General features: G+C 40.5%; 2 protein-coding genes across 3 annotated transcripts in view; one reads left to right on the forward strand and one right to left on the reverse strand.

Annotated features, from left to right (window-relative positions):
• The window catches only part of lrba (LPS-responsive vesicle trafficking, beach and anchor containing), a 295,746-nt gene that overhangs the window by 92,928 nt on the left and 175,435 nt on the right, over window positions 1–27,383 (reverse strand). The window contains exons 37-40 of one of the 2 annotated variants that reach the window (XM_072669751.1): window positions 24,505–24,626; window positions 24,017–24,031; window positions 13,699–13,830; window positions 12,438–12,574 (exon numbers count right to left, since the gene is read on the reverse strand). In XM_072669751.1, coding sequence (XP_072525852.1) covers window positions 12,438–12,574; window positions 13,699–13,830; window positions 24,017–24,031; window positions 24,505–24,626 — 406 coding nt within the window. The remainder of the gene's footprint in view (window positions 1–12,437; window positions 12,575–13,698; window positions 13,831–24,016; window positions 24,032–24,504; window positions 24,627–27,383) is intronic. The other variant, XM_072669753.1, reaches the window with a different exon arrangement.
• On the forward strand, window positions 3,557–8,511 carry mab21l2 (mab-21-like 2). The gene is made up of 4 exons (XM_072670169.1): window positions 3,557–3,621; window positions 4,815–5,025; window positions 6,347–6,625; window positions 7,127–8,511. The coding sequence occupies exons 2-4, from the start codon at window positions 4,834–4,836 to the stop codon at window positions 7,733–7,735; spliced, it is 1,080 nt and encodes a 359-aa protein (XP_072526270.1). The 5' UTR covers window positions 3,557–3,621; window positions 4,815–4,833; the 3' UTR covers window positions 7,736–8,511.

Genomic DNA, 27,383 nt, shown 5'->3' on the forward strand with positions numbered 1-27,383 from the left:
TGAGCCCAATCTGTCTGTCTGTCTGTCTGTCTATCTATCTATCTATCTATCTGTATATCTACCAATCTGTATTTCTTTCTGTCTATCTATCCAACTGTCTGTCTATCCATCAATTTGTCTATCTGTCTAACTAAATATCTCAGTTGTTCATGGAAAATGAAAGGAAGGCAGTAATGACAATGCTAAGTGATGTCTATTGATTTTCATTCATTGTTAGCTTTTCTGAGTGAACTAGCCCTTTAACAGTTGTTGAGCGCATGGTGAGAAGGAGAGCGAGAGGGAGAGACGGAGTGTGTGTGTGTGTGTGTGTGTGTGTGTGTGTGTGTGTGTGTGTGTGTATAAGAGAGGGCAAGCGAGTGAGCAAGAGAGGCTTATCAGACACTGTGCAGTGCCGTCAAGAGGATCAGAGTGGAGTTGTCAGATCAAAGAGGAGCATCTCTCACTCCATTCAGAACAGAGAGAGAGAGAGAGAGAGAGAGAGAGAGAGAGAGAGAGAGAGACTCAGCTCTGACTCTGCTGCTTAGCTTTCCGTAAACGATCCTTCTTCAAGATCTACAGTACAGTTGGTTAAAGCTCTGCTACAGAAACACACCACTCTCCACTACTGACCACTGAGCCCAGCTACATTCAGTCTGATGAGGAACATGTTCTGATTGGTCTAAAGTGGTGAAATGCTGCTTAGTTCTAGTTAAGGTGAACAACTAACAGAAACCTTTTGAACTTTAGTGATTACTTTTATTTATTTAATTAATTTTATTTACAATCAAACATGATTTTACTATTTCGTTTTTTTAAGATCAGTAGTCTGAGGAGCTTAGATTCTGCTTAAATCCAAGGTTTATTATTGTTACTTTTGTTCAAATACAATAAGAACAATTGAATTAGAGTTCAAAATAGTTTTTCAGTATTATTTTTCAATAAATAATGTTTATTATTTAATATATAATAGATATTAGTTCTGCCTCATATTACACCTGCATGAATCAAAAATAAATAAATAAATAAAAAGACCAAATAGATTTAGACTAATTTTAGAGAGGCCAAGGTACAGTAACTGCACAGAGGCTGGACGCTACATCATTATGGCACTCATACTTATACTTATTTTATTTGTTTATTTCTATCAGTTGTGTGTTTTCTTTTTCGGTGCATTCTGTCCAACCCTTAGAAAAGCTCAGTGTCCTGAAACACACGGCATAACAAGCATTGGTCACATCCACAAGCTTCCCCTTAACACAGTCAAACACCATCTACCACAAACATACTGTATATCTGACTGTGTACAACGTTACTGATTGCTGCCACTATAAATCTTAATGCCTTATTGTCAAAGCCTTCTGCTCTCTTTCTCCGCTCTGGAAAGGAAAAGTGAGCTCTAGCTGGACTTAGCTTTCTGTTATAAAGCACGGCAGCAGAAAGGCAGCCTGTCCGAGCTCGTTATAATGCATTATAATGATCTGTATCGTCACATTTTGTCCAGAAAACACAAGATAAAGCTTTATAAGTCTTACAAAGCAAAAACCCCCAAACCCCAGCAGCCAGGAGAGAGCATTCAGTCTACCTGCTCTCACAGAAATGAAGAATTAAACAGTGAACAAGAAAAGAGCTGAAGCTAAATGAACAACCACAGTGCATTCAGTCTGTATAGTATTATACAAATGAAAGTGACTGCACTGCATGCACTCAGCCTACATTGCCTTGTGAAAGTAGGCTACCTTACACTGCGCTGAGGGGTGGCTTTCACAAAGCAATCTGTTTATGATTATTTTACTATGCTAACATCGTCTGAAACAAGACTAATACAGGCAAGAGTAATGTAACACAGCCTGTTCTCAGTTTTAAGAAGATCTTTGATTAATAAACAGAACACAGACTTAACGTATTTCTATACAGTTAATCCTGTGCTTAACAAAGATTTAAAGGCAAAGTACCTCAATATCAATTCATTTAGTTTCAAATGTACCTAAACACTAATATGATAATGATGTGAACCCTTACTCCCTTTGACAAATTCAACTCGTTTCAGCATTCATTCACTCGATTTGCAACAGTTTGAGAAAACCTGCAAAACACTGTTGAATAGCAGCAAACAGAGAAGAGGACTGACCAGTCAAGAGCCCTACTGACCTGCTAAAACCAATCAGTCCCATTTTTGATCTCAAACATCAACAATGACGACACATTACTACACACAAGCCTTTCATAAACAGAATAACATAAATAAGGAGGGTTGTGTGGATGAACACTGTACATACATAGATCATAGATTGGGGGCTGATGTGAGAGAATCAGCCTACAGTTAGATTAGGATTATATACTGTGTCAGAGTGATTAAACTAATCCTTCCCTCATTACAGGCTTCAAAATCCTGAATTAAACACAAAGCTACATCGCAGGCGAGGGGGACTCACCCCTGTGTGTGTGTGTGTGTGTGTGTGTGTGTGTGTGTGTATATGAGGGGGGCGGATCAAGGGGCTAATAGCAGTGAGAAGGACAACCCCCCCCAACCCATCTCTACTGCACAAGTTTTAAATACACACTCAAACACTTTCACTCACAATCACTAACCAATCACCTATCACTGAATTATAATCACCATCATTAATCAATACAAACTCACACTCAAAAACACAATCATTTACTATAACTAAACAATCACATTTAGTAATTACATTTTTTTTTTTTTTTTTTTTACAATTTTACCACATATCAGTAATCAATCATTTATCATCGCTAATGGATTACACTGGCTAATCAATCATTTACAACTGCTAAACAATTACAATCACCAACCAATTACTAGCAGGCACTAATTGATCACATACCATCACTAATCAATTATGTATAATCACAATTACTCTCAATCAATCATTTTTACTTTAATTCACTGTTAATTATTTATTTATTTATATTATGCTTAATTGTTTGTTGCTATATTTTAGTTTTTGCTTTTAATTAGCTTATTGCTAATATATTATTACTGCCAATAATTTTAATAATAATAAATATCATTTTTATTATAACATTATAATAATCAATCATATTACTGCTGGTAGTAGTAGTTGTAGGTGGAGCAATTAACACTGAAAGGTATTAAATACATTTTAAAGGATAAATGAAGTGAATTAATTTAGTACAATGTTTTGTAAATTGTCTGTAATGTATTTTATTAAATATTAAAAGTGAAAGTTGTAGTAACGGTGTAATAACGGTGTAATACAGGGCTGTGCGGGTTATAAGCAAATATGTGTAGCAGCTATGAAACACGGCGAGCTGAACAGCGTTAACACTCATTCCTTCATAAAAAAAAAATAATAATAATAACATGTAAATTAACAGCAGAAATCTGTCAGAAATATCTCGCTGTAATCACGGTCACAAACGAGCGCGCGCATTAAACAGCACACCCATCCCGGGCCGCGCTGCGCTGCGCTGCCCCGCTCCGCTCGTGCGCCGGCGTGAACGCGCTTCACACTGACACTCAGTAACACAAATACACACACCCAGCAGCGGCAAGAAGCGCGCGCGCACACACACACACACACACACACGTGCGCGCTATACTGTACGAAGAACCACAGCGGTGTGAAACGTGGCGGACATCGCGAGCGCACAGGCCCGGTATGGAAACACACACACACACACACACACACACACACACACACACACACACTCAGGCCGGGTGTGATACAGGAGTCTAGACGATGAACCCTGTGTAGAGAGTAAGTCAGGGGCACATCACACACCACCTCGTGTCTGAGTGGTTCACTCTACAGTGATGATAACCACGCATCACCCCGCGCGCGCGCGCCTATACACACCATCAACAGCACGGTCAGATATTACTGAATATATATAAATATATAAATATATATATTACACACATACATCTCTTCTACCGTCCTCTTTTTGTTCTTCCTGTGCATCTGTGCATATATTTATATTTATAGTTATATATATATATAGTTATTTACAGACACACGTTATGTCTTTTTATTCATTTTTTCATCATTTTATCTCTCTCTCTCTCTCTCTCTCTCTCTCTCTCTCTCTCTCTCGTGCGTGCGCTTTATGAACTCGCGGCGCTCCGTCGCGCTCACGGATTGGCCCTGGGCTCTGAGAGCGCCGCGCTCGGATTGGACTGACACTCCGTAAAGCCACGTCCCTTCATAGCCCCGCCCCCTCCACCTCAGTCTCTCTCGCTCGCTCGCTCTCCCTCTGACCATTCATAAAGTATATCACACACACACACACACACACACACACGGTGCAGAGTGCAGGACACACAGAGACGCGCGCGCGACACACATACGCGCACATACAGACACCGAGACGCGCGGAACACGCGGACACACATAGGTGCGCAGGTGCGCAATTGTGCGGGTGCCCGGGGACAAGTGCGGAGGGATACATACGCACGCACGCACGCTCGCTCGCTCGCACGCTCAGCTGGGACAGTACGGGGAAGAGATGCGCGCGGAGTAACGGGACAGCGCGGACAGAGAGCCTGGGACACCTACACACATTTTTGAAGACTGTCTCTTGCTCACACACTTGCCTATACACACACTCTCTCTCTCTCTCTGTCTCTGTCTCTCTCTCTCTCGCTCTCTGCTGTGTTATTCCTCCTCTTCCTGCTCCAGGCTGACGTCTATCCGCTCTGCACTTCTCCCAAACTTTTTCCCCTCTCTCTCTCGCCCCCTCTCTCTCTGCACTTTCCCTGGTGTGTGTGTGTGTGTGTGTGTGCGAGCCCGTGGGCCGGTGTGCGTGTGAACGTTGGATCCCTCGGCGTACTGCGACCCTCCGGTGTTTAGCCCGGACCTCTGCCCCAACATGATCGCCACGCAGGCCAAGCTGGTCTACCAGCTCAACAAATACTACACAGAGCGCTGCCAGGCGCGCAAGGCCGCCATCGCTAAGACCATCAGGGAGGTGTGCAAGGTGGTCTCCGATGTGCTCAAGGAAGTGGAGGTGCAGGAGCCGCGATTCATCAGCTCCCTGAGCGAGATCGAGGCGCGATACGAGGTACCACTCACACCTTTACCTGTTATATATGTGTATACACACATACACACACACACACACACACACACACACACACACAGAAAAGTACAAACAGCCATACAAATACACATACACTCACATACAGAAATGAACTCGGACTCGGATACAGATCAGTATACACCTGGGCAATGTGTGGGGTGACGCATACATATTTACCCAGGTCAGTAATAAGGTTTATATATGGATTTATGAGCAATGGAAATACCATCTGTATGTACTCACACAACCGGTACTGCACATGAGCTCCCTCAGCGAGATCGAGGCACGATACGGGGTGCCACTTACACTTTCACTGGTTATATATACAGAACTGTACACATGTCCGTAAACATTTCTAAAATACACTTTGCTATGTTACACACACAAAATTGTTACTGGGCTTATGTGTAGATGGGTAGATGGATATATGCATACATGGCTATAGATGAATAGACAGATAGATATGTCCATGTAAAAACAGATATAATAAGGATTACATATTGAATGAGTGTATTTATTTACATATAACAGCCATATGGTTATAAAGCTATTGTAATCTATTATTACCCAGGTGCTATCATAAGGCACACTGGCAGCTTTTCATTTATATTATATAATTATTATATGTTTTATATTATTAAAAAGGTCCATATAAATATATATATATGTATATACATACACACACACATATAACTGTGTAAACCACTTATATATGTGTATGCATATGCACATAAGCCATGGAACTGACTTGACTCAAATGTGTTCGTTATTTACACATGAAGTACACACACCAGCACATGCAAACGTAGAACTGATGTAATGCCTTTCATTCATGTGCGACCGGCCCATCTAAATCACCTCAATTCAAAGTGCTCTTTTTTAAAGCACATTCACATCATTGCCAGAGTTAATATAAGAGGTTGTATATAAATTACTACATCCCTGCAACATTGTTTTTATACGGGTTTATATATAGCCCCGTAAAAACGCTACCGGTGCCAAAGCACAGCCCGAGCCTCAGTATACGCTGCAGTGAAGAAATCTAGACAGCGCTTAAAAGTTAAGGAGAATGTAGTTCCCAGTCCTTGAAACCTGAAGCAATGTACTTAACAGCCGCTGAAACCGTGGATAAATGCATTCGCAGACTACAAGATTTGAAGGAATGTAGTTACACTCCCTCCCTCAGCAGTCCTTTATGCCTTATGATGAACGTAATTAGGAATGTATCAAATAAAGGTACTTCAATGCGCCGAGTTGTCAAGATGTTCATTTTGTTCCTTATCGTTCACTTCCACTGTCCCAGGGAATGGAGGTCGTGTCACCCACCGAATTTGAAGTGGTGCTGTACCTGAACCAGATGGGTGTGTTTAACTTCGTGGACGACGGCTCGTTGCCGGGCTGTGCTGTGCTGAAGCTGAGCGATGGCCGAAAGCGCAGCATGTCGCTGTGGGTAGAGTTCATCACCGCATCCGGATACCTGTCCGCCCGCAAGATCCGATCGCGCTTCCAGACGCTAGTGGCGCAGGCCGTGGACAAGTGCAGCTACAGGGACGTGGTCAAGATGGTGGCGGACACGAGCGAGGTGAGACACGACTGTTGTTAAAAGACAATTTTACCAATATATACATAAAACATAGCTTCATTTTTACTGATCAATGCGGGTGACACTGAACAACTAAACACGATGATCTTTTTCATTTGACAATTTTATCAATAAAATATGACCTTTTTTAATTTTTTGGGTGTCATTTTTTTCTGATATTATTGTGCTGTTTGGGCCACGGTTACAGTCAGTTCGAGAAACTTTTCTTTTAAAATTCAAGGCGACGCAATTACTATAATTATTACATTTTTCCATTATTATTTATATACTCAGCGCAATCATGACTAAAGTATTTTTCATAATTTTTCCAATAAAAATTCATCGCAATAATAATAATAACTGCTATTATCGTCCCACCACTACGCCAAACCGGTCAGAACTATTTTCTTCTAGTATTAAGTGCAATTTACTGATATATCACAATAATTTCCCAAACAATCTCTGCAAGACTAACGGCCACAATTACTGTCCCATCCCTAGGTCAGGCTGCGGATCCGTGAACGCTACGTCGTGCAGATCACGCCAGCCTTCAAGTGCACAGGGATCTGGCCCCGCAGCGCCGCCCAGTGGCCCATGCCACACATCCCGTGGCCAGGGCCGAACCGGGTGGCAGAGGTAAAGGCCGAGGGCTTCAACCTGCTGTCCAAGGAATGCTACTCACTGACAGGCAAGCAGAGCTCAGCGGAGAGCGATGCCTGGGTGCTGCAGTTCGCAGAGGCGGAGAACCGGCTGCTGCTGTCGGGCTGCCGGAAGAAGTGCCTGAGCATCCTGAAGACGCTGCGGGACCGGCACCTGGAGCTGCCCGGCCAGCCGCTCAACAACTACCACATGAAGACGCTGCTGCTGTACGAGTGCGAGAAGCACCCGCGCGAGTCAGACTGGGACGAGTCTTGCCTCGGCGACCGCCTCAACGGCATCCTGCTGCAGCTCATCTCCTGCCTGCAGTGCCGCCGCTGCCCACACTACTTCCTGCCCAACCTGGACCTGTTTCAGGGCAAGCCGCACTCCGCACTTGAAGCCGCCGCCAAGCAGACATGGAGGCTAGCCAGGGAGATTCTGACCAATGCGAAGAGCCTGGACAAGCTGTGAGAGGGACGGATGTTACCATGCAACACACACACACACACACACATAGAGACATGTACATCATTCGGACACTGGCAAGGGACACGGCCGACACCGAGAATGCTAAGAATGCTAAGAAGACCAATGCGAAAAGCTTGGACAAGGGTGGATATAACATCACACACACACTCTCATACACACACACTCACACATTCAGACTCTGGGGTCTGGCAAAGTCCAATGCAATGGATGCAAAATATGACCATTGCTAAAAAAGCTAAGATGACCAATGCTGAAAAGCCTGGAGAAGCTGTGAGAAGACTCACACACACACACACACACACACACACACTCACACACACATGCATACACTTTTGAACGCTGGAGATGGTCAACGCTAAGAATGCCAAGAATGCCAAGACGACCAACGCTAAGGACCTGAACGAGCTGTCAGTTTGTGATGAAACACACACACACAGACACACACACACAGACAATGTGTCTCGGAGTGTGCCGAGGCGGACTGAGAGAGAACTGAGACTCTGAGGAGCTGAGGAACTGACCCTAAACTGGACTTTGAGGGCAGAGAGCAGAGCTGAAGGTACAGACTCCCTAAACTAATGTCATCGTCCTGTTTGGCTTTTACTGTTTTCACAAAGTGAAAAACCTCTTCTTTCTCCTTCTGTTCTTCTTATTTAAGTGAAGTGATGCACAGTATCTTTATTATTGAGCAAATTTTAATTCTGAAATGTAGCGTGCCAACTTTTCATTATCATGTGACCTTAAAAGTGAAATGTTAATAAAATACAAACAAAACATGTAAATTCCAGATTTTGTCCTCACTGACAATCAGCATTCAGCAACATTCGGCCGCTCTACTCCAATACCCTATTTACCAATAGCCAATAATCAAAACCAGTATTATTATTATTATTATTATTATTATTATTTATTATTATATGCCATTACTAGCTCCTATCTAATACATAGTAATATTTATTATTATTATTATTATTATATTTATAACTAAATTAATACAGTATATGCATTACAGCATATACAATACATACAGCATAAACTGTATTATTAATAATAATAAATAATAATATTATCATCATTAAAACAGCGCTCAGTAAAATGGATGTAGGACATGTCTCACTGTCTATAGTTCATGGTTATAAAAACGTTATAACATTTCTCTAAACAGCGTTGTGACTGTAACGCGCACGTGGTCGTACTCATTATACAGCTGATCGCGGGATCCGTTAGATGTCTATAGCCTCGAGAAGCGCGCGCTGCGGTAAGATCCGGGACCCCTCCGAAACTCTCTCTCTCTCTCTATATATATATATCTCTCCCTCTCTCTCGTGCCCGCGCTTTTTATTTTTGCGACCTGAAGCGGAATGAGTAAAGGCGGAGGCGCGCGAACACGGAGCGGATCAAAGACTTAAAAAACTTAAAACGGAGAGAATTAATAACATATAATATATATATGTATATACACACACACATATACACATATATAAATACATTCAGGAATAAATAGATTAATACAGCGCTCCGCGTTGCAATACAAACTGTTTAATACACCACATTATTATTATTATTATTATTATTATTGCTACTAAAATATCGTTATAAAAGGTTTTTACTCGCCCGAAATATTATAATTAAATAATGGAAATATTTAATGCATCTGTAATACAGCCCAATAAACACTGAATCAGTACAGAAATATAAACAGCGCTTAGGCTTTATTATTATTATTATTACTATTATTATTATTATTATTATTATTATTATTACTATTATTATTACTATTACTATTACTATTACTATTACTATTATTATTACTATTACTATTATTATTATTATTATTATTATTACTATTACTATTACTATTATTATTACTATTATTATTACTATTGATTTGTTGCGTGTAGTGTATATTTAATTATCTTATAGTCTGTGTGTGTGTGTGTGTGTGTGTGTGTGTGTGTTTTGAAGGCTAAATCACTTCACACACACACACACACACACACACACACACACACACACACACACACACACACACACACACACACACACACTTCGGGGGTTCGGCTTTAGTCTTGTCTTCAGGTTTAAATGTAGACTCGTCTAAACTCAGCGGCGCCGAAACGAAACTAACTGGACGATAAACCAACAGTGATTTCTGCGCGAGAGTACGAGCTCACACACACACACACACACACACACACACACACTCCCTCACACCAACCCGCGCGCTTCCAAAACGCGGCCCAATCCATGCTTCACCGCAGCGAGTCCAAACGCGCGCTCCCGCGAGTGCGATCACAGAGAGCAGGTCTGACCTGAACCTCAGCGCTCATCACATTTATCATCACCGCTGTTTATTAATAACCTGATCGCGCACGTGACCCCAACACGTCGCCTGCCACCAGCCGAGAGGAGACCAATGCCGCCTGACCTCAGCGCTCGAGCTCTGCCTAACCGCCATCACTTCCGTTAATACGTCATTAATAACATTAAAACGAGTTCATTATTATTCATTAATTAATTCTATGTTTAAACACAACACGGTGTTTATACTACACACACACGCACGCGCGCGCGCAGGAGGGGGGGGGGGTTCAGATAATAGAAAGGATTTATATAAAACTTCATATAAAAGAGAGAGAGAGAGAGAGAGAGAGAGAGAGAGAGAGAGAGAGAGAGAGAGAGAGCAGTGTAAATAGGAGTATACTGAGAGCTCACTGCTGATCAGCATATGCAAATTCTGCTCATTAAAATTCACCATGCTTTAAAGAGTCAATGTCATGGAAACTTTAAAAGCCTTTAATATTGAAAGGTGGATTATTCCCCACATTTCTGAAGTAAGGGTGTGGTGTGTGAGCGTCCTATGTAAACAGTGTATAGTTTTAAAACCCAGCGTTTACACCCCAGCCCACAGAGCAGCTGAAATCAAGCCCAAGACAAAGCCTACCTTTAACCAGATCAGACATATAATACAAATAAAATATAATATATATTATTGTATAATATAATTAAATATAACAAATCTGTAGCAGTTTAGCCCTGTCCACTCACGCTGAAGTTTAGCCCAGACTGGTTCATTTACAGATCAGCCTCTTAAAGTCACAGTACAGGGATTAGACAGAGGTTGAAGAACAGTTGTGTAAAATGAACGATATGTCTTTATTTGATAAGAGCTCACAGACTGTAGAAGAATGTAGGATATATCCATTAAACATGGACTGTTATTTAACAAGAGTCTAGCTGCTTTAGCTCAGTGTGTACAGCTCTGCTACATGTAGAACCCCTATCTTGTACTTCCACTGGCCACTTTATTAGAAACACCTCCCCTGTGTTTCCACTCACTGGCCACTTTATTAGAAACCCCTAAATTGTGCTTCTACTCACTGGCCATTTTATTAGAAACCCCTAAATTGTACTTCCACTGGCCACTTTATTAGAAACACCTACCCTTTGTTTCCACTCACTGGCCACTTTATTAGAAACCCCTAAATTGTGCTTCTGCTCACTGGCCACGTTTTTAGAAACCCCTAAATTGTGCTTCCGCTCACTGGCCACTTTATTAGAAACACCTACCTTGTGCTTCCCCTCACTGGCCACTTTATTAGAAACACCTACCTTGTGTTTCCACTTACTGGCCACTTTATTAGAAACACCTACCTTGTGCTTCCACTCACTGGCCGCTTTATTAGAAACACCTACCTTGTGCTTCCACTCACTGGCCACTTTATTAGAAACACCTACCTTGTGCTTCCACTCACTGGCCACTTTATTAGAAACACCTACCTTGTGCTTCCACTCACTGGCCGCTTTATTAGAAACACCTACCTTGTGCTTCCACTCACTGGCCACTTTATTAGAAACCCCTAAATTGTGCTTCTACTCACTGGCCATTTTATTAGAAACCCCTAAATTGTACTTCCACTGGCCACTTTATTAGAAACACCTACCCTTTGTTTCCACTCACTGGCCACTTTATTAGAAACCCCTAAATTGTGCTTCTGCTCACTGGCCACGTTTTTAGAAACCCCTAAATTGTGCTTCCGCTCACTGGCCACTTTATTAGAAACACCTACCTTGTGCTTCCCCTCACTGGCCACTTTATTAGAAACACCTACCTTGTGTTTCCACTTACTGGCCACTTTATTAGAAACACCTACCTTGTGCTTCCACTCACTGGCCGCTTTATTAGAAACACCTACCTTGTGCTTCCACTCACTGGCCACTTTATTAGAAACACCTACCTTGTGCTTCCACTCACTGGCCACTTTATTAGAAACACCTACCTTGTGCTTCCACTCACTGGCCGCTTTATTAGAAACACCTACCTTGTGCTTCCACTCACTGGCCACTTTATTAGAAACACCTACCCTGTGCTTCCACTCACCGGCCACTTTAATAGAAACCCTGATTATATAGCTCCACTATATAGGTCTACACTGACAAACTATGGTCCAGCCCGGTGCTACAGAGTCCATCAGCCCCCCTCTACTCCGTTCATCATTGGTGAGTTTCTGACCGCAGGACAGCTGTTCCTCAGATATTATTACTGAGTTGGACCGTTCTCAGCCTAGCAGTGACGCAGACATGGTGGTTTTCGTGGCACTGTGTATGGCACTGATATAATGCTGAGGCTTTTACACACTGTGTGCACTCCCTCCAATGAATGTGGTAAGTAACAGCCCCCTACCTTGGGATCTGTCTGTGTGAAGCTGGGGTCCTCCTCGTCCACCTCGAAGTAAAGCTCTGAGCTGGTGATTGAGAGCGAGCCTCGAACACATATTCCGGGTGCCAGCAGCTGAGCGCTAGTACTCAGGTTAACGGGCCCTGCGTGTACAGAGGAAAAATCAGCAGCAGAGTTTAAGTTGACAATACTGTTGTTTATGATTAATTTATTTATACCTGCTCCTTCTGTTGCTTCAGACCCCAACACATCCCATCTCACACCAATAGATACAGCTGCAGTGCCACTATATGTATATACACTGTATTATATGTGTTTTATCTACAGTATTTCTACACAAAATTCACTGAAGCAGAGGACGCACTCTTGCAGCACACGGCTCATTTTCATTGTGGTGCACGGGAGCGGGAGGTAACCAAGCAAGTACGGGTGGAAACAGGACAACACACTGATGTAGAGCCTCCTAAATATTATTACTGTTGCGCAAAAACACGAGAATAATGATACTATTCTGTGTAATCGGTGAAATTCTGTGTAATTCCAGGTATCCTTTGCAATGTGTTAAAAGTTCATGCCGCATGGGCCGCCATAAATGCTCCAAATACTCAATTAAAATTGCATTTATTAGCGTAGCATGCTGTCAGAGCAAAACCTTGTATCTACAAAACAGTCATTTTAAATCAGAAGGGGAAAAGGTAAAGTGAACGTTAAAATGTTTTTAAAGATATTTTGGAGCGTTCCTATTGGTCTGTACATCTTGGTATTTGGCAATATAAAGAGAAAGGCTTTAAAAATATATACAAATAAATGAATAAATATTAAATAAATAAAAAGCAACAATGGGGATTTTGTTCATGCAGCAATAACTAGTCTATGGCAAATTATTTCACAATAAAATGTAAAAATTAAACAATATACAATATTAAAATCCTCATTTTACTAATCTAACCAGGGGCAGCCTACAATAGCCTAATATTCAATTCACAGTATGCAAACATAAACCTGCAAAAAAAAAACCCAAACCAAATAACACACCTCTACTAAACATGAGCCAGCTGCTGTATCACTGAACTCATCTGCAAACTCTTAAATCATGAGGTATTAATATATATTAATATAGATAATATACTGCGTGATGTTCCCTACCAAATTCACAATATTAATATTAATTATTGTGTAATTAATGCAAACGTATGTGTTCATGATACTAACTATAACACAGGTGTGAGGTGTTTCATTGTTTGCTGGAGGCTCCACCCTCTCTCACCTGTGACGGGTTCAGGTTCTTTATCCTCGAGCGCAGACAGAGTGTCATCATCTGATTCCTGCGGAGAGGCGGCTTCGACAGCCTGAACTCGCACAGGGGCAGCTGGAACTCCTAACAGCGCCCCCTCTCCACCTGGAGGACAGGCAGCCACAACATCAGCATTACAAACAAACACCAAATCAAATCAAATCACGTGTATCATCACATCACATTACACAGATGTAAAGGTGAGTGAAAAATCTGCACTGGTTAATCGTCCCTCATGGTAGTAAAAAAAGAACACATATATTTACAAAATAGAAATGATGAATGTTTACACATTAACTTACTATACATATACTATACATACACTATATACTCTCTATTTACAATGTTACACTGGTTTACGGCAGTTTAAATGTACAGAACCAACGAGTAAACATTTTATCTGATTATGTTCATAAGAGACACTGAGTAGAGCAGAATGAACAACTATATTTAATAAAACTAAGAAAAATGGATTAAAATCACAATGAGAAACCATTCATTCAAAATAATTAAATAAAAAGATGTAAACTAAGAAAACCGCCAATGTATACACTTTTGAATAATATCGATAAAAAGAATAAAAAATATAAAAAAACGTACAATAATGTAAATGCATTTGTTTTGAACAATGGAATAATATATATATATATATATATATATATATATATATATATATATATATATAAAACCAAATTATTTACAAATCATCTATGCATGAATAATAAATATTTACATCATTAATAAACAAATAAAGAGAGAAAGAAAAAGAAAGAAGATTTTGAAAAAACAAAATAATGACTGAAAAAATTATATTATATAATATTAAAAAAAATAAATAACTAAAGAATATACACAACAGATACAAAAAGGAAGAGAGAATAAAATGAATGAATGAATGAATGACTAAAAAAAGACATAAGGGAAAAAAAGGACATTTGAAAAGTGAAGGTGTTTGGGTGTTTATGGTGAATTCATAAGTAGGTCTTGCTCCAGAGGTGACTCCTGCACAAGATGTGTTTCCAGTATCGGTGTAGACCCAGTTTTTGTTACAGTGACCACACTGATCACAGTGACCACACTGATCACAGTGACCACACTGCAGAGCCTCACTGCTCTCAGCACAGCCCTGGCTTTAACAGCTTACTGTGTTTACAGAAGGAACAGCCTCTCCCACAGCACAAACAATGTGAGTGTGAAGCGGGGCTGTGAAGCTGTGGACAAGGAGTGTGTGTGTGTGTGTGTGTGTGTGTGTGTGTGTGTATCTGTGTGAGAGAGCGAGCGAGCGAGCGAGCAGAGTGTGCGAGCAGCGCTGTGTGTCTGATGTGAACTCTGGCTGACTGGAGCTTCCACACAGATTATTTAAGAAAGCTGGTAATCTGTAAACATTTACTGAGGGCTGCGTTCCTCAGCGTTCCTCAGTGTTCCTCAGTGTTTCTGAGGCTGCAGCTCTTCTGAAGGTCTTCCATCTGCAGTGGACATCCAGCAGTGCTTCTCTCATATTCACACACACACACGCACGCCCTGGATTAGCACAAAAGCCTGTCCGAAGCAGAGTGGGCCTGGACCTCATGACCTTTGCCCTCTGCTTCCCTGCATACACCACCTCAGGGCTCTGTGCATTTGCATTCGGAGCAAAAAAAAAAAAAGCCAGACCCCTTGTTCTAAATAGGGGTCCGGGGCTCTGAGAAAGCGCGGCTTGTCATGGAAAGTATGCCGATGTTTCGAGCGCTCTTCCTGTAATTAAGTCTCCCCGGAGGACCTGTAGTTAGCGACGCTGAAATGGCTCCCAGCTCTCTAATACGTACCACATGCCCGCGTGTTCACACCGTGCCGAACGTACACCCGTAGCCCACCTCAGCCCCCCGAAACACAGCAAAGCGGCAGCACTCGAGCGCTTCAATTCACTCACGTCTAACTGCTGCGTTCAGCTTTAGTGCTGCAGAGCGAGTTCTGATTGGAGTAGAGTGATGGGATGGTGTGTAGTTGTAGCTTAGATCAACGTCTTACAGAAAACACTGGAACTATTTGGACTGCGTGACACTGTCTTTTCTTCATTCCCAATCAATGTTGGATTTTCCATCGTTTAATGTGTGTTAGTGCCATTGCTTCAACCCACTAATGTTGATATGTGGGACGATGAATTTGGTCCATATGTTCTCGGAGCATTTTTTTTTAGCTTATTACTCACAACCAAAATATTTATTTACTTAATTTTAAATCATTTTTAAGTGATACAAACATAAAAACCCACATTTTAGCTGTCTGGTTTTCTTATTAAGCCATTAAATCTCCATACATGAGATGTTAATTTGGCCAATTTTGAGCACATATTTGAGGAGAGTTAAAATACTGAATTTAATCATAAAGAAAAACTCACTGCTTAGCAGATTGGATTAGTTTTATTGTTAACCAATTTAAGTGTATATTTAAAGTGTAAAATATTTAATATGCTTTAGTCCAACTGTTCTTTTTTATAATAAGCCCTTAATTTACAGTCACAATTTAGTCACAGTCACAATAGAAAAAATAGAAAAAAACAAAATGAATACACATCTAAACACATGCGCTTAAAAACGCTTAAATGTGCTTAAAAACAAAGCTGCTACAGATTGTTCTCTGAAGAACCATTTTTGTATAAGATATGAGTATGAAGAACCTTTAAATTGATAAAGAAACCTTACACCAACTACTTTAAACCTTTAAAGGGTTCTTCACACATATTGTCGCTGTCATGCAAGAACCTCATATCTCCAAAATTGAGACTTTACAGGAGAACCTTCTTAACTTTCAATGAAAGTAAATGTAAAAAGATTTTTTATTCCAAGTCATTCTGGAGAATTTCTATTGGTTCACTCATTATTAAATGCAAACACAGTGTAAAAACAAACAAACAAACAAACAAACAAAAAAACAGAGCTATAAGGCTTTTGTCAAACAGCAACAATACATATATCTCTTTTACAAAAACAATTCTTCTATGGCATCACGCAAAGAACCCTTTGTAGCACCTTTATTTTTGAGAGTGTGGCACAATTTGGAAATTTACCAAATAATACAATTAAAAAGTGAGCTACTGTCACATTATTTTGGCTAGTGTTGCATTTAGTCCTTTGGTAATTTGGGGCAACTGATTTTTAACAAAAACAAACACCCATCTAAATCTGATTGATGAGAATGGCATGTCTTCTAATTTGTTCAGGTCAGTGCTCAGACTTCAGGGAACATAGGGACCAAAGGTAACACTTTTCAAATGCACAACTCATTTTGCACAGGAGTTTCTATTTACACTGCTCAATACATACAAGCTAATAACTCTGTTTGTGTTAAAGTAAGAAAGTATTTATGCTGGTCGATTCATCATGAAATGTTTGCACAGCATTAATGGGGAAAAAAGCATGTACATACAAAGTTGTATACTAATGTTTGGGCATCCCTGTTCAAGTCTTGTTAAATAAATAAATGAATAAATCCTCTACAGGAAACCGAAACATGGATTTTTGTACATTTCAGACACAACGTCTATTAATTTACAGAATTTAACAAATTGGCCAAAAAAACGTAAAAAAATGTGTAGAAGTGTCTTCTCTGACTTATAAATTACACGAAAAACTGTACATAGAACTTGACCAGGGGTGTCTAATCTTTTGCACACAACAGTGCTCAGTGGAAGAGGGTGAGCTAATTCATGCTGCCATAGTATTTTCCAATGAAACTGCAGTAAATAAGCTAAAGGCAGTGAGTAAGAGGGGTTTTCCAGCGTTCCTGAGGAGCAGGGCCGGAATAACCAGACCAGCACGGAAGCACAGGCTGCATGAAAAGTTCAAATAAACAGAGCAGCAGAATCAAACCATAGCCTCCCTCACACTTGCAGCCCGGGCACCCACTTCCAGTTTACAACACCGCTGTGCTTCAGTAAGTGTACTTCATTAGTGTATTTAAGCGTTACTGCAGAAGATGTGACCCTTGCAACAGTGTTACTGAAATTATAAAGTTTTCATGATGAATGGCCCGACAGAAATGGCTGCCTTCCACTGAAAGTTAAGGATTTTTTTCTCTTCTCTTTTAAGTTTTAAAATTGGAGATACAAGATTTTTGTTGTTTTTTATTTTTGAACTTAAGAGAAAATGATGATGCCCCCAAAACACAAAACAAAAATAAAAACTCCAAAAGAAGTGTAGAAAGAAGTAATTTTTTTATAAACAATGAACAAAACTATCTCTTTTATTTTCTATGCAAAAATTTAAAGCTATATTTAAATTGTACAGCTATCAACATACAAACTGAACATTCATAATTACAGACCATTTCAAATAAGCAGTCCATACTGTTTTTGGAAACTAAGCTACGGAAACAGACGTGATGTCACAAAAAAAAGCCTAAAGCAGTTTAGCCCCGCCCACTCACATTGAAGCTATAAAAAGGGTTTCAGGGTGAACTGCCTGGTTGGAAATGAGCTATTATCGTTTACAGAGTATAAACACAAACGGTGGAGCTCAAAATTACACACTATATTAATGCAATATAATAATGAATATAGCATGTATCCCATTTGATTCATTTCAGTGTAAAATGACTGGCAAGGCACTACTCTCAATAGTGTTTATGTAAGGGCAATTACCACTCATTAGCCGCCCCCACCACACACAACCAAACAAAGTTCAGTTATTCGGCTGCACTATTTACCTTTGTTTACTTTTCCATTTTTCATTCAGGGTTTAAAAGTAAGGCTGAGATACAGTACCCATATTTTCACTCCACTGCGCAGCACGTTTCTGGCTGAATTTTCTACATATTTAAATAAAAAAATCTATTCACACTTTCAACAGAAACAGTGTCCCTGAATAGCCCCTCTCCTAAGAAATGGTGTATGGGAATGAGAGCAGTGTAAACCCTCTCGAATGCCAAGAGTATATGAATGCGTTCAGACATCAGCTCCACTTAAACGCCTCATTCATTGCCTTCATTCAGCAAATGCAAACGCAAACACATCCAGTGGCGTTTGAGGCTTTCTAACCTCTACTTCCCGTTCCCGAACGGGCTCGGATGCTCATCTGTATGCACGCGGAGGCCAGAGCGAGGCTGGGCCAATTAAATTGTCAGAATTAACAAATTTGTTTTTAACAAGAGCGTAGCCGGGAGTGCAGTCGGGAGGTGCGTATTGATCACAGGAACAGAGACATTAGTCTTCAGGTATTTACCCTCTCCGCCACAGCCGCAGCCCCCACCCCGCCCAGTCAATCCCCAGGAAGGATTGCCCTCTCTGGCCATAAATACACACGTTCGCCCCTGAAAGCCGAAGCAGTGCCCGGACCCGCCGCCTGCAGGGTGTAAATCGCTGCGGTGAATGAGCACAATTGTGTGCGTCGTATGTGAAGTATGCTTTATAGCAGATTCTAACAGATTCGGGAAGAATTATTCATTTAGGTTTTTACATAGAACGCACATTTTATTTATTCAATTTCAACATCTAACAGTGCAATATGTTTTGTTTGTTGTGTTCTGCTCAATATATAAACAAATTTGTCACTGCTTTACCATAACTTTAGAATGTCTCATGTTTCAGACGTGAAGGGAAAAAAACTGAACCTGTCATTTCATAACTTAACATCGTTTCATTATTCCCAAAAGGCTTGACTGGAGTGTTGTTAATAATATTTAAATATTACATCATGTATAATACTCTTGTTCATTTTTTATTAAAGTATCCGAATTAACAACAAACATAACCATGGTCAAACAACAATAAAGTGTTAATGTTATAATATAGTACACACAGTTGCATGCAAATGTTTGGGCACCCCTGCTTAAATGTTGTTACTGTAAATAGTTCAGTAAAAGATGACCTGATTTCCAAAATAGAAAAAGTAAAAAATTAAACATTCATAAATAATTTCGAGCAAGAACATGGTTTCAATTATCTCCATACATTTATATAATAAAATATATTGAAATTGTTGTATAATGTTCTACAGAAGGCTTATACTTCTACTGCTCTTTTGCAGTGAATCCATAATGGTGTTGTACAAGTAGTTCCAGTTTTGTCTCTTAATGATATTATTAACTGAAGAAATTGCTACAAGTAAATATAAAAATATATGATGCTTCTTATAGCTTTGTCCTGCTTTGTGGGTGTCACTTTTATTAAAGTGTTTTAGGTAGCTGCTTAGAATATTCCATGGCTACTAATGGTTGGAGGAGTATTTATAAAACTGTGCGAAATTTGCATCACCCAGCTTAGTTTTGGATATTTTGGAGTTTTATGACCTTTAACAAATATCATAATTAAGTGAACATTTTACCTCGAGGGGCAGAGTCACATGACTGTACACCCAGTAGTAAGTCTTTTTTTGTTAGGAGACAGTATATATATACACAGTGGAGAAAGTATATATATATATATATATATATATATATATATATATATATATATTTTTTTTTTTTTTTTTTTTTTTACGTTTTTAATAAAATAATTAACCGAGCAAAAATAATGCAGATTATAGGTTCTAAATGTCAGTTTCGATTAACTGCTCATTAGTTGCCCAGCCCTATCCAGAACTTTTCAAATCATAAAACTGGCACCAAAATGTTAGTATCAGATCCTTTAACTCCAGATGCAAGGTGCAAGGTAGATCCTTCAGGGATCTGAGGTGAACCCAGCATATCCTACAGGTACATGTAGGACTCATCAGACCAGACAACCTTCTTTCATTGCTCAAAGGTCAGAGTATAACCATCATTTACAAATTTCTGAAAGCTACAATAGCCTTTATGTCACTTTCCACCCAAATGGGGCAGCCTTTATTGCCCTCAAACATTAAAGGTCTTGGGCATCTAACACCCTGTCACTAATGTTTTATTTGTTCCTCTTTGGACCACTGTTGGTAGTTACCTACCACAGCTAGCCAGGAGAACCCCACAAGCCTTGTTTTAAGAAAACTTCAACCCAGCTGAATAACAATTTGGTCCTCATCAATGCTGCTAAAGTCTTCTTGTCTGACAATTTCCCCCCACATCCAACATGTCCACTAAGAAATCTGACTGTTCATTTGCTGTCCAGCGTACATCCCAGACCGTGACATGCGCCTTTCTTATGGGACAATCAATGCTATTCACTTCATCTATGGTCTTAATCTTTGGGCTCACCAGTATATGTTTCATTGTGTCATCTGTAATGTGCTTTTCTAAGGTATTTAAAGGACATAGTTTAAGACTAGCCTCGAAGTGCCAAACGTGTTTCACCATTAAAAAATCCTGTGTGGCTTAATTTTGGTGAAATGTTTCACTCCATTTCCGCAACAAATTCAGGGTCAGGAGCATGAGCCTGCGTTTAGTGCAGAGCAGACACAAGCATCAGCATCAAAGGTTTCCTAACACCTCTGACTAGAAGGATTTCCCCTCCTGCTCAGAGCGAATATGAGCAAGAACCAGTATCCCAAAGCTGCTGGGGACATTTTCCTTACTAGAGATGACGGAGACTGGGAACAGCAGTATTACACTGTCAGAATCAGAATTTGTGTAATGATATGTGGACACCGATTTCTCAGATAAATAGTTTTAAACTGTTTGCTTAGGCTTAACTAACCTTTACTTATCCCGTAAAAATGAAACAAGCTCTATTCTGACTGGCTGCCCTGTACTCTGCCTACTTCAAAAGCCGCCCAGGCTAAAACAGGTCTTATAAAAAGCTGCAGAAGGTGACAGCAAAACACACTTTTGTACAACATACATGTTGAAACTTCACATCTATAGAATGTGTAGAAATTACAACAGATTATTTACTTAACTTCTGAGAATATGTACATATGACATGGGTGAGACTAAATTGCTGAATAAGTGGAGCAATACTATTGTAGGCGGAGTGGGCAGGGGTAAACAGCTATAGACTGAATGGATAGATATATGTAAAATTGACTACCAAAAGACCAAGTCAATTAATTATACAATTATAGTTATTTGCACCTTAGTTTCCACAGATAGATCATATGAACCGATGCTAAAAATGTAACAGTGATCACGTACTGCACTGCATTCTTTTCACACTCACTTTTCCATGATATTGGCCGATTCTCACATTTTTGTTTGAACACTTTCGCACACGGCCATGCTGCCATTATAAACCATTTTAAAGACAGAGGCATTAATATTGGAGCGTACAGAGCTGATGGACAGATTGAGTGTGTCCTTTAGCCGATTAAATCACTGGGGAAACATTCAGGAATAATGAAGGGGAATTTCTGAGCCTGTCGGTTTCCAGTTCAGATCCAAAGGGGGCCTAATGGCGTTCCTTGAGGAACGCTTAAACTTGGCCGGTTCCAAAGTTAGCAAAACCGAACGATGGAGGAACAGAGGGAGCGGGGAACCAGAGAAAAAGGAGACAGAGAGAGACGGTCGGCCCCCCCTTAGGGCTTCCAGCTGCACATTACGAGAACCGGGCCGGCAGCCGGGTCTCCGAGGATGCCGGGATTCTGAGCGCTTATTGCTTTTAGATCACATTCTTATTGACTTCTGTCACGCTGGTCGTTTGTCTTGGGGACCGATGTCATGCTAAAGGGAGACTGGCCTGTGACATATTGGAGACATTTTCTCCCAGAGACGGCCCCCTTTCGGAGGGGTGCAATAGGTTAAAGTGTTAAAGCCTGCGTCCGGAATGGCACTGATTGCAGAGCCTGGCGTCTGTCAGCTTTCTCTCTTTAACAGAAACAAAGGATTAGCCTGAGCTGGAGCCAGAGCACTGGGAAGTAAGGCCATGCACAGATTCTTGCTTTAAAACGTGACCAGGGTCATCTCCTCCCATCTGTCTCGCTCTCAGGCTGAAGCGAGTTTGGTGTAATTCGCTAAAACTCAGCATGTTTTTGGGAACTCATGGAAGAGAAAGAAAAACAGTCCAGGAATCAATTGAGCCCGTATTTGGGATGATGTCAGCCCTCAAACAACCGCACATGGCCCTGCTCCAGCAGTGACTGAGCTGAAGAGGCTGCATTGCATCGTTGGATGAGACGGAGACAAAATAAAAACTAAAAAAGCACTGGCAGCAGATAAAAAACAGCCAATGTAGTATCTATTTATATGCACTATAGCTGTTGTTATGCCTAAAGAAAGAACCAAAGCTGTTTCCACCTCACACCCAGTCCAGACTGGCACAAAACACTGAGAGGAGTCAGATTACAGTCATCTGTAATACAAAGCTATTAAATTACAGTGCACAATTTTGAATCTACTGTAGTTTTGTAGTTTTTACAGATGCTCATCTTGTCTGCACGTAAGGTCCAACTAACTAACATAAGTCTAAAATATAAATGTACATAATTACAATATAATGTACATTAATAATTTAAATATGCAGAGCTCAGTATCACATCTGTATTTATCTGTATTCAATAGCCTCTACATCATCAGTGGTCACACAACAGTCAGCATTTATCACTGAGGGGGATTCTTAAAGGTTGCAGGACATGCTTGTGTAATGCATGCTGGGAATTGTACCCTGTTTAACTGAATAGTACACTGACTAATTTGTTTGTACAACATGAAGCAGCACCCCTTAATAAAGTCTGGCTGCAGTCTTCTTACAAATCTTATGCATTTATGATGTTTTCACTGAAGGTTACTTGCTCTGACCTCAGTATACTACAGAAGAGTAGTCATGAATGTTTGCTCAGATTGAAAGCAAAAAGGCTTTAAAGTTTCTACAGCAACACACACACACACACACAGACATTTCATTAAAGCTGCTGTCAGAGCTGCACGATAATGTGTATTCTTATACTGTGGTATTAGTCTTTCTAACACTGAAATATGAAAACAGATTCTCTAATTGTGATCACTTTAACAGGGCTGCGCCATGTATTGTTAGTGATACTGGCTTTTGCAAATATGCAAATGAGCCCTCACCCAATAACCATTTTGTTTTTTGTTTTTTTTACTAAAACGATTTTAATTTGGCTGCACGAAATATCCTTTATTAATCATTAGCATGATATTGTTTTTTTTGTTGTTGCAATATTCATGTTTCAAAAGACGAAGGTATGCAAATGAACCTCCCACCAATCAAATAGCTTGTTTTTTCACAGGGTTCCATCATATATTGTTTGTTAATAAATATTGTGATTTTAATTTTTGCAATACTGACATTGTAGAAGGCTTCAATATGCAAAGGAGCCCTCTAACCAATCACAGTGAGGTTTAGAATATACATATACACACAGATGTAGTGTGTCCATATCATGCAGCTCAGCATATCGACACTATACGTCACTGCAGCTAGCACTACACACGCATTCGCACTACTCACCTGCAGCATCAGGCACTGACCATGCAGAAAGAGAAAGGGACAGACCACAATATTTTAAACTTTACTTCTTCTTCACTTTATAGGAAAATTCCACTGGCTTGGTTCAGCTGGTTAAAATCTGAACAAAGTCGTTCAAGGTCTGACTTTGTTTACATCTCAAAAAAAAACATTTCAGTGGCGTTCCCCTTTAATGAGAGCAACCGGAGGGGAAATGGGAGGGAAAACGCTGAAAACAGCACAGCAAGGTGCCAAAGTCAAATAAAAGCGGCAGCCGTTTCTGCCCTGTTTAGCAGAAATTAAGCAGCTGAAATCAGGGCTTTAATTGGAGTTCCGCTTTTCCTCTGCACTGAGTACAAGTGTGGTGCCATAAAAGTTTTATAGTGACTGCAACTCTAATTTTACTGCCCTGTACCTGTTACTGTGTGCGTGTGTGTGGTTTGTGTGTGTGTGTGGAAAGGTGTTGGAGAACACTAATGTGTGTCTCTCACCGTTCTCTGCGGCAGCTTTCAGCGTAGCCTCCGAGTGTGGCGATCCAAAGGGGTTTCTGATGAAGCGACGGCGCCTCCTCAGGTCATCCTCCCAATAATCCAACCGCCAAAAGCCCTGAGGCCTGACCCAGAAAGAAATGAAGAGAAAGAGATTTAGCGTTATTTTAATGTCACTTTTATTATTGATGTTGTTTTGCTGTTGTTGTCAAAAACTCAATACAGTCATAATCACGCTATATTTAATTAACAGAAAGACATGAAGCAAATATTAGAGACACAGCAAAAGAGATAAAATGAGGAAAAAGGTGTGTGGCATATATAACATCTAAATCCAAATTAACACAAGAAATGTTACACACAACATCTGATCTTAAAATAAGAATAAAATATGAGGAGGAGAGAGAGTGAGTGTGAGAGATAAAGCAATAAAGAAAAAGAGAGAGAGAGAGAGAGAGAGAAGATGAAGATGATATGAGGCAAAACAGAGTGAGAAAAAAAAGGGAGAAAGAAAAGCAGAGCGAGAGTGGAAACTAGACAAAGCAGAAGAAAGAAAGTGAGTGAGAGAAAGAGAAGGAGAGAGAGACATGTGATAGCAATTAGCTGCAGTGAGTGGTAGTGGAATGCTGGGTTTGTTTAGCCGAGTTCACTGGAACTGGAGTTTGATTATACCACCACTGAGCGCAGCATCATTAATTACCATGATTACTAATTACACCATTATTAATACACCACTGTCTCAGAGACACAAATATCTACATAGAAGATCAGGCCAGCACTGCTGTATTGTTGCACCTGTGTGCTCAGGGCAGTGTGTAGCTATCTTTGGGGCCATTAGGGATATGCAAGAATGGTTCAGGGGGGTGTTTGTCGGGTGGTGTTCTGTTAGGAATCACTAATAGTAACACAAAAAAAGAGGGTAGTGGTAGTGCCATTCATTTCACACTCACACACATACACACACACACACACACACACAAATGAGGAAGCCCCCTTAAGAAAGATTGGAACTCCCCTTTATGGCAAAATGCAACTTATGGCTAAATTATGACCAACCTCCTCGCTTTGGAAGATTCTTAACTAGTCTATCCCACTTTACAACACACACACACACACACACACACACACACACACACACAGTGTAGACGTTGTCCTTGACTGCAGGAGTGTAACCTTGGCCTCTGCTGGAGGAGAGCTGAGACACTGAGAGCAAAATACATCACATACACACGTACACGCACACACTTTCTGACAGAGCAATCCTTTACAAACACACACACACACACACACACACAAACACACACAGACAGACAGACAGAGCGTGTGCTCCGATTTCAGGCTCATTTTAGGCCTCAGCAGGGCATCCTCAAGAGTGTGTGTGTGTGTGTGAGGTCATTACTAACCTGGGCAGCATTACCCAAATTAATCACACACACACACATTGCCATTTATCTTACCAATTTACACTTCTAACCACACTCCTTCACTAAATCACTCTCTCCCCTTTTCCCTTTGCTCCTCTTTTCATTTTTCTCTCTCCTACCCCTTTTCCTTTTTTCCTCTCTCTGCAACCCCCCACCCCCCCACCCCACCCCTCTTTTTCTTTTCTTTTTTTAACTGTTTCTTCCTTTTTCCTCTCTCCCCTTTTTCTTCAAAAGAGTTCCATACTGCTGGACAGAAAGCTGGTCCCCCAGTCTTTCTGTGCTTCATCCTGAGACAATTCAATAAAGCAGCACTTGAAGATCTTAAAGCACGAGTTGTAACATATTCAGTCAGGCATTCTGAGATCAATCCTAAATGAGACAGCCAGTCAGTGTGATGAAGCTGAAACAGCTGATATATGTCCTCTATGCTCTGTATGTGTTAGTACTTTGGCTGCTGAGGTTGTAGTCTGTCAATTATGATTTTAAGTAATCCACAGAATTAAGCACTACAGTTGTGTAGTCACATAAAAAAAAAGAAAAAAAAAGAAAACAAATGCATGGATCAGCTTTTCAGCATCGCAGAGTTTCAGAAAGGGTGTAACTCATGTTTCTGAAAAGAAAGAAAGCTGTTTTAGTAACATAACCAATCTTCCATTTAAAAGTTAAGGTGGCCTCTAAAAGTTACACAAATCACCACAAACATGCAGACAAAGTACTTAACTTAACAATCCCCTGTTGTTTTTGCCTCATTACCATAAATTAGCATTTATGGGGGTTTTTATTATCCAAAACTTTATAGCATTTGTGTAATTTGGCTCAACAGAAATGCATAATTGTGTATAACTGTGTATCACTAGCACAGCCGCCATATCTACACACAGGAAAAAAGCGGTCTAAATTCAGAACCCTGAGGAATATCATGACGTCTGTCATGTCTGTCATTCCGCCATGTCACTCCACTTCTGCGTTCTCTTCACTGGCTTCCTCTAGCTGCTGCCCTCATCAGATTCAAAACCCTGACGCTGGCCTACAAAGCCAAGATCGGACCAGCCAGCCCCTCCGTACTTGATGGTAATGGTCAAAAGCCGATCCGCACCTAGAGCCCTTTGAGCTTCAAGTACGGCTCGGCTCGACCCGCCATCCCTCAAAATCCACAGAAAACAAGCGTCCAGGCTTTTTTCTGTCCTGCACCAAAGTGGTGAAACAAGCTTCCCCTGGGTGTCTGAACGGCCGAGTCACTCACTGTCTTCAAACGCAGACTGAAGACCCACCTCTTCAGAGAATAGCAGAGTGGTCTCCTTATTGACTTGTGTTTAGTAGAGTCTAAGCTTAGAGATATCTTTAAATTATTAGTCTATTCAAACTAGCTGAGGTTTTTCTTGGGTAAATAGGAAAGCACTTTTGTATGTCGCTCTGGAGAAGAGTGTCTGCTAAATGCCTTAAATGTAAATGTAAAGT

Source organism: Salminus brasiliensis, chromosome 24, assembly GCF_030463535.1.
Source record: "Salminus brasiliensis chromosome 24, fSalBra1.hap2, whole genome shotgun sequence".
In the NCBI taxonomy this organism is placed as follows: domain Eukaryota; kingdom Metazoa; phylum Chordata; class Actinopteri; order Characiformes; family Bryconidae; genus Salminus; species Salminus brasiliensis.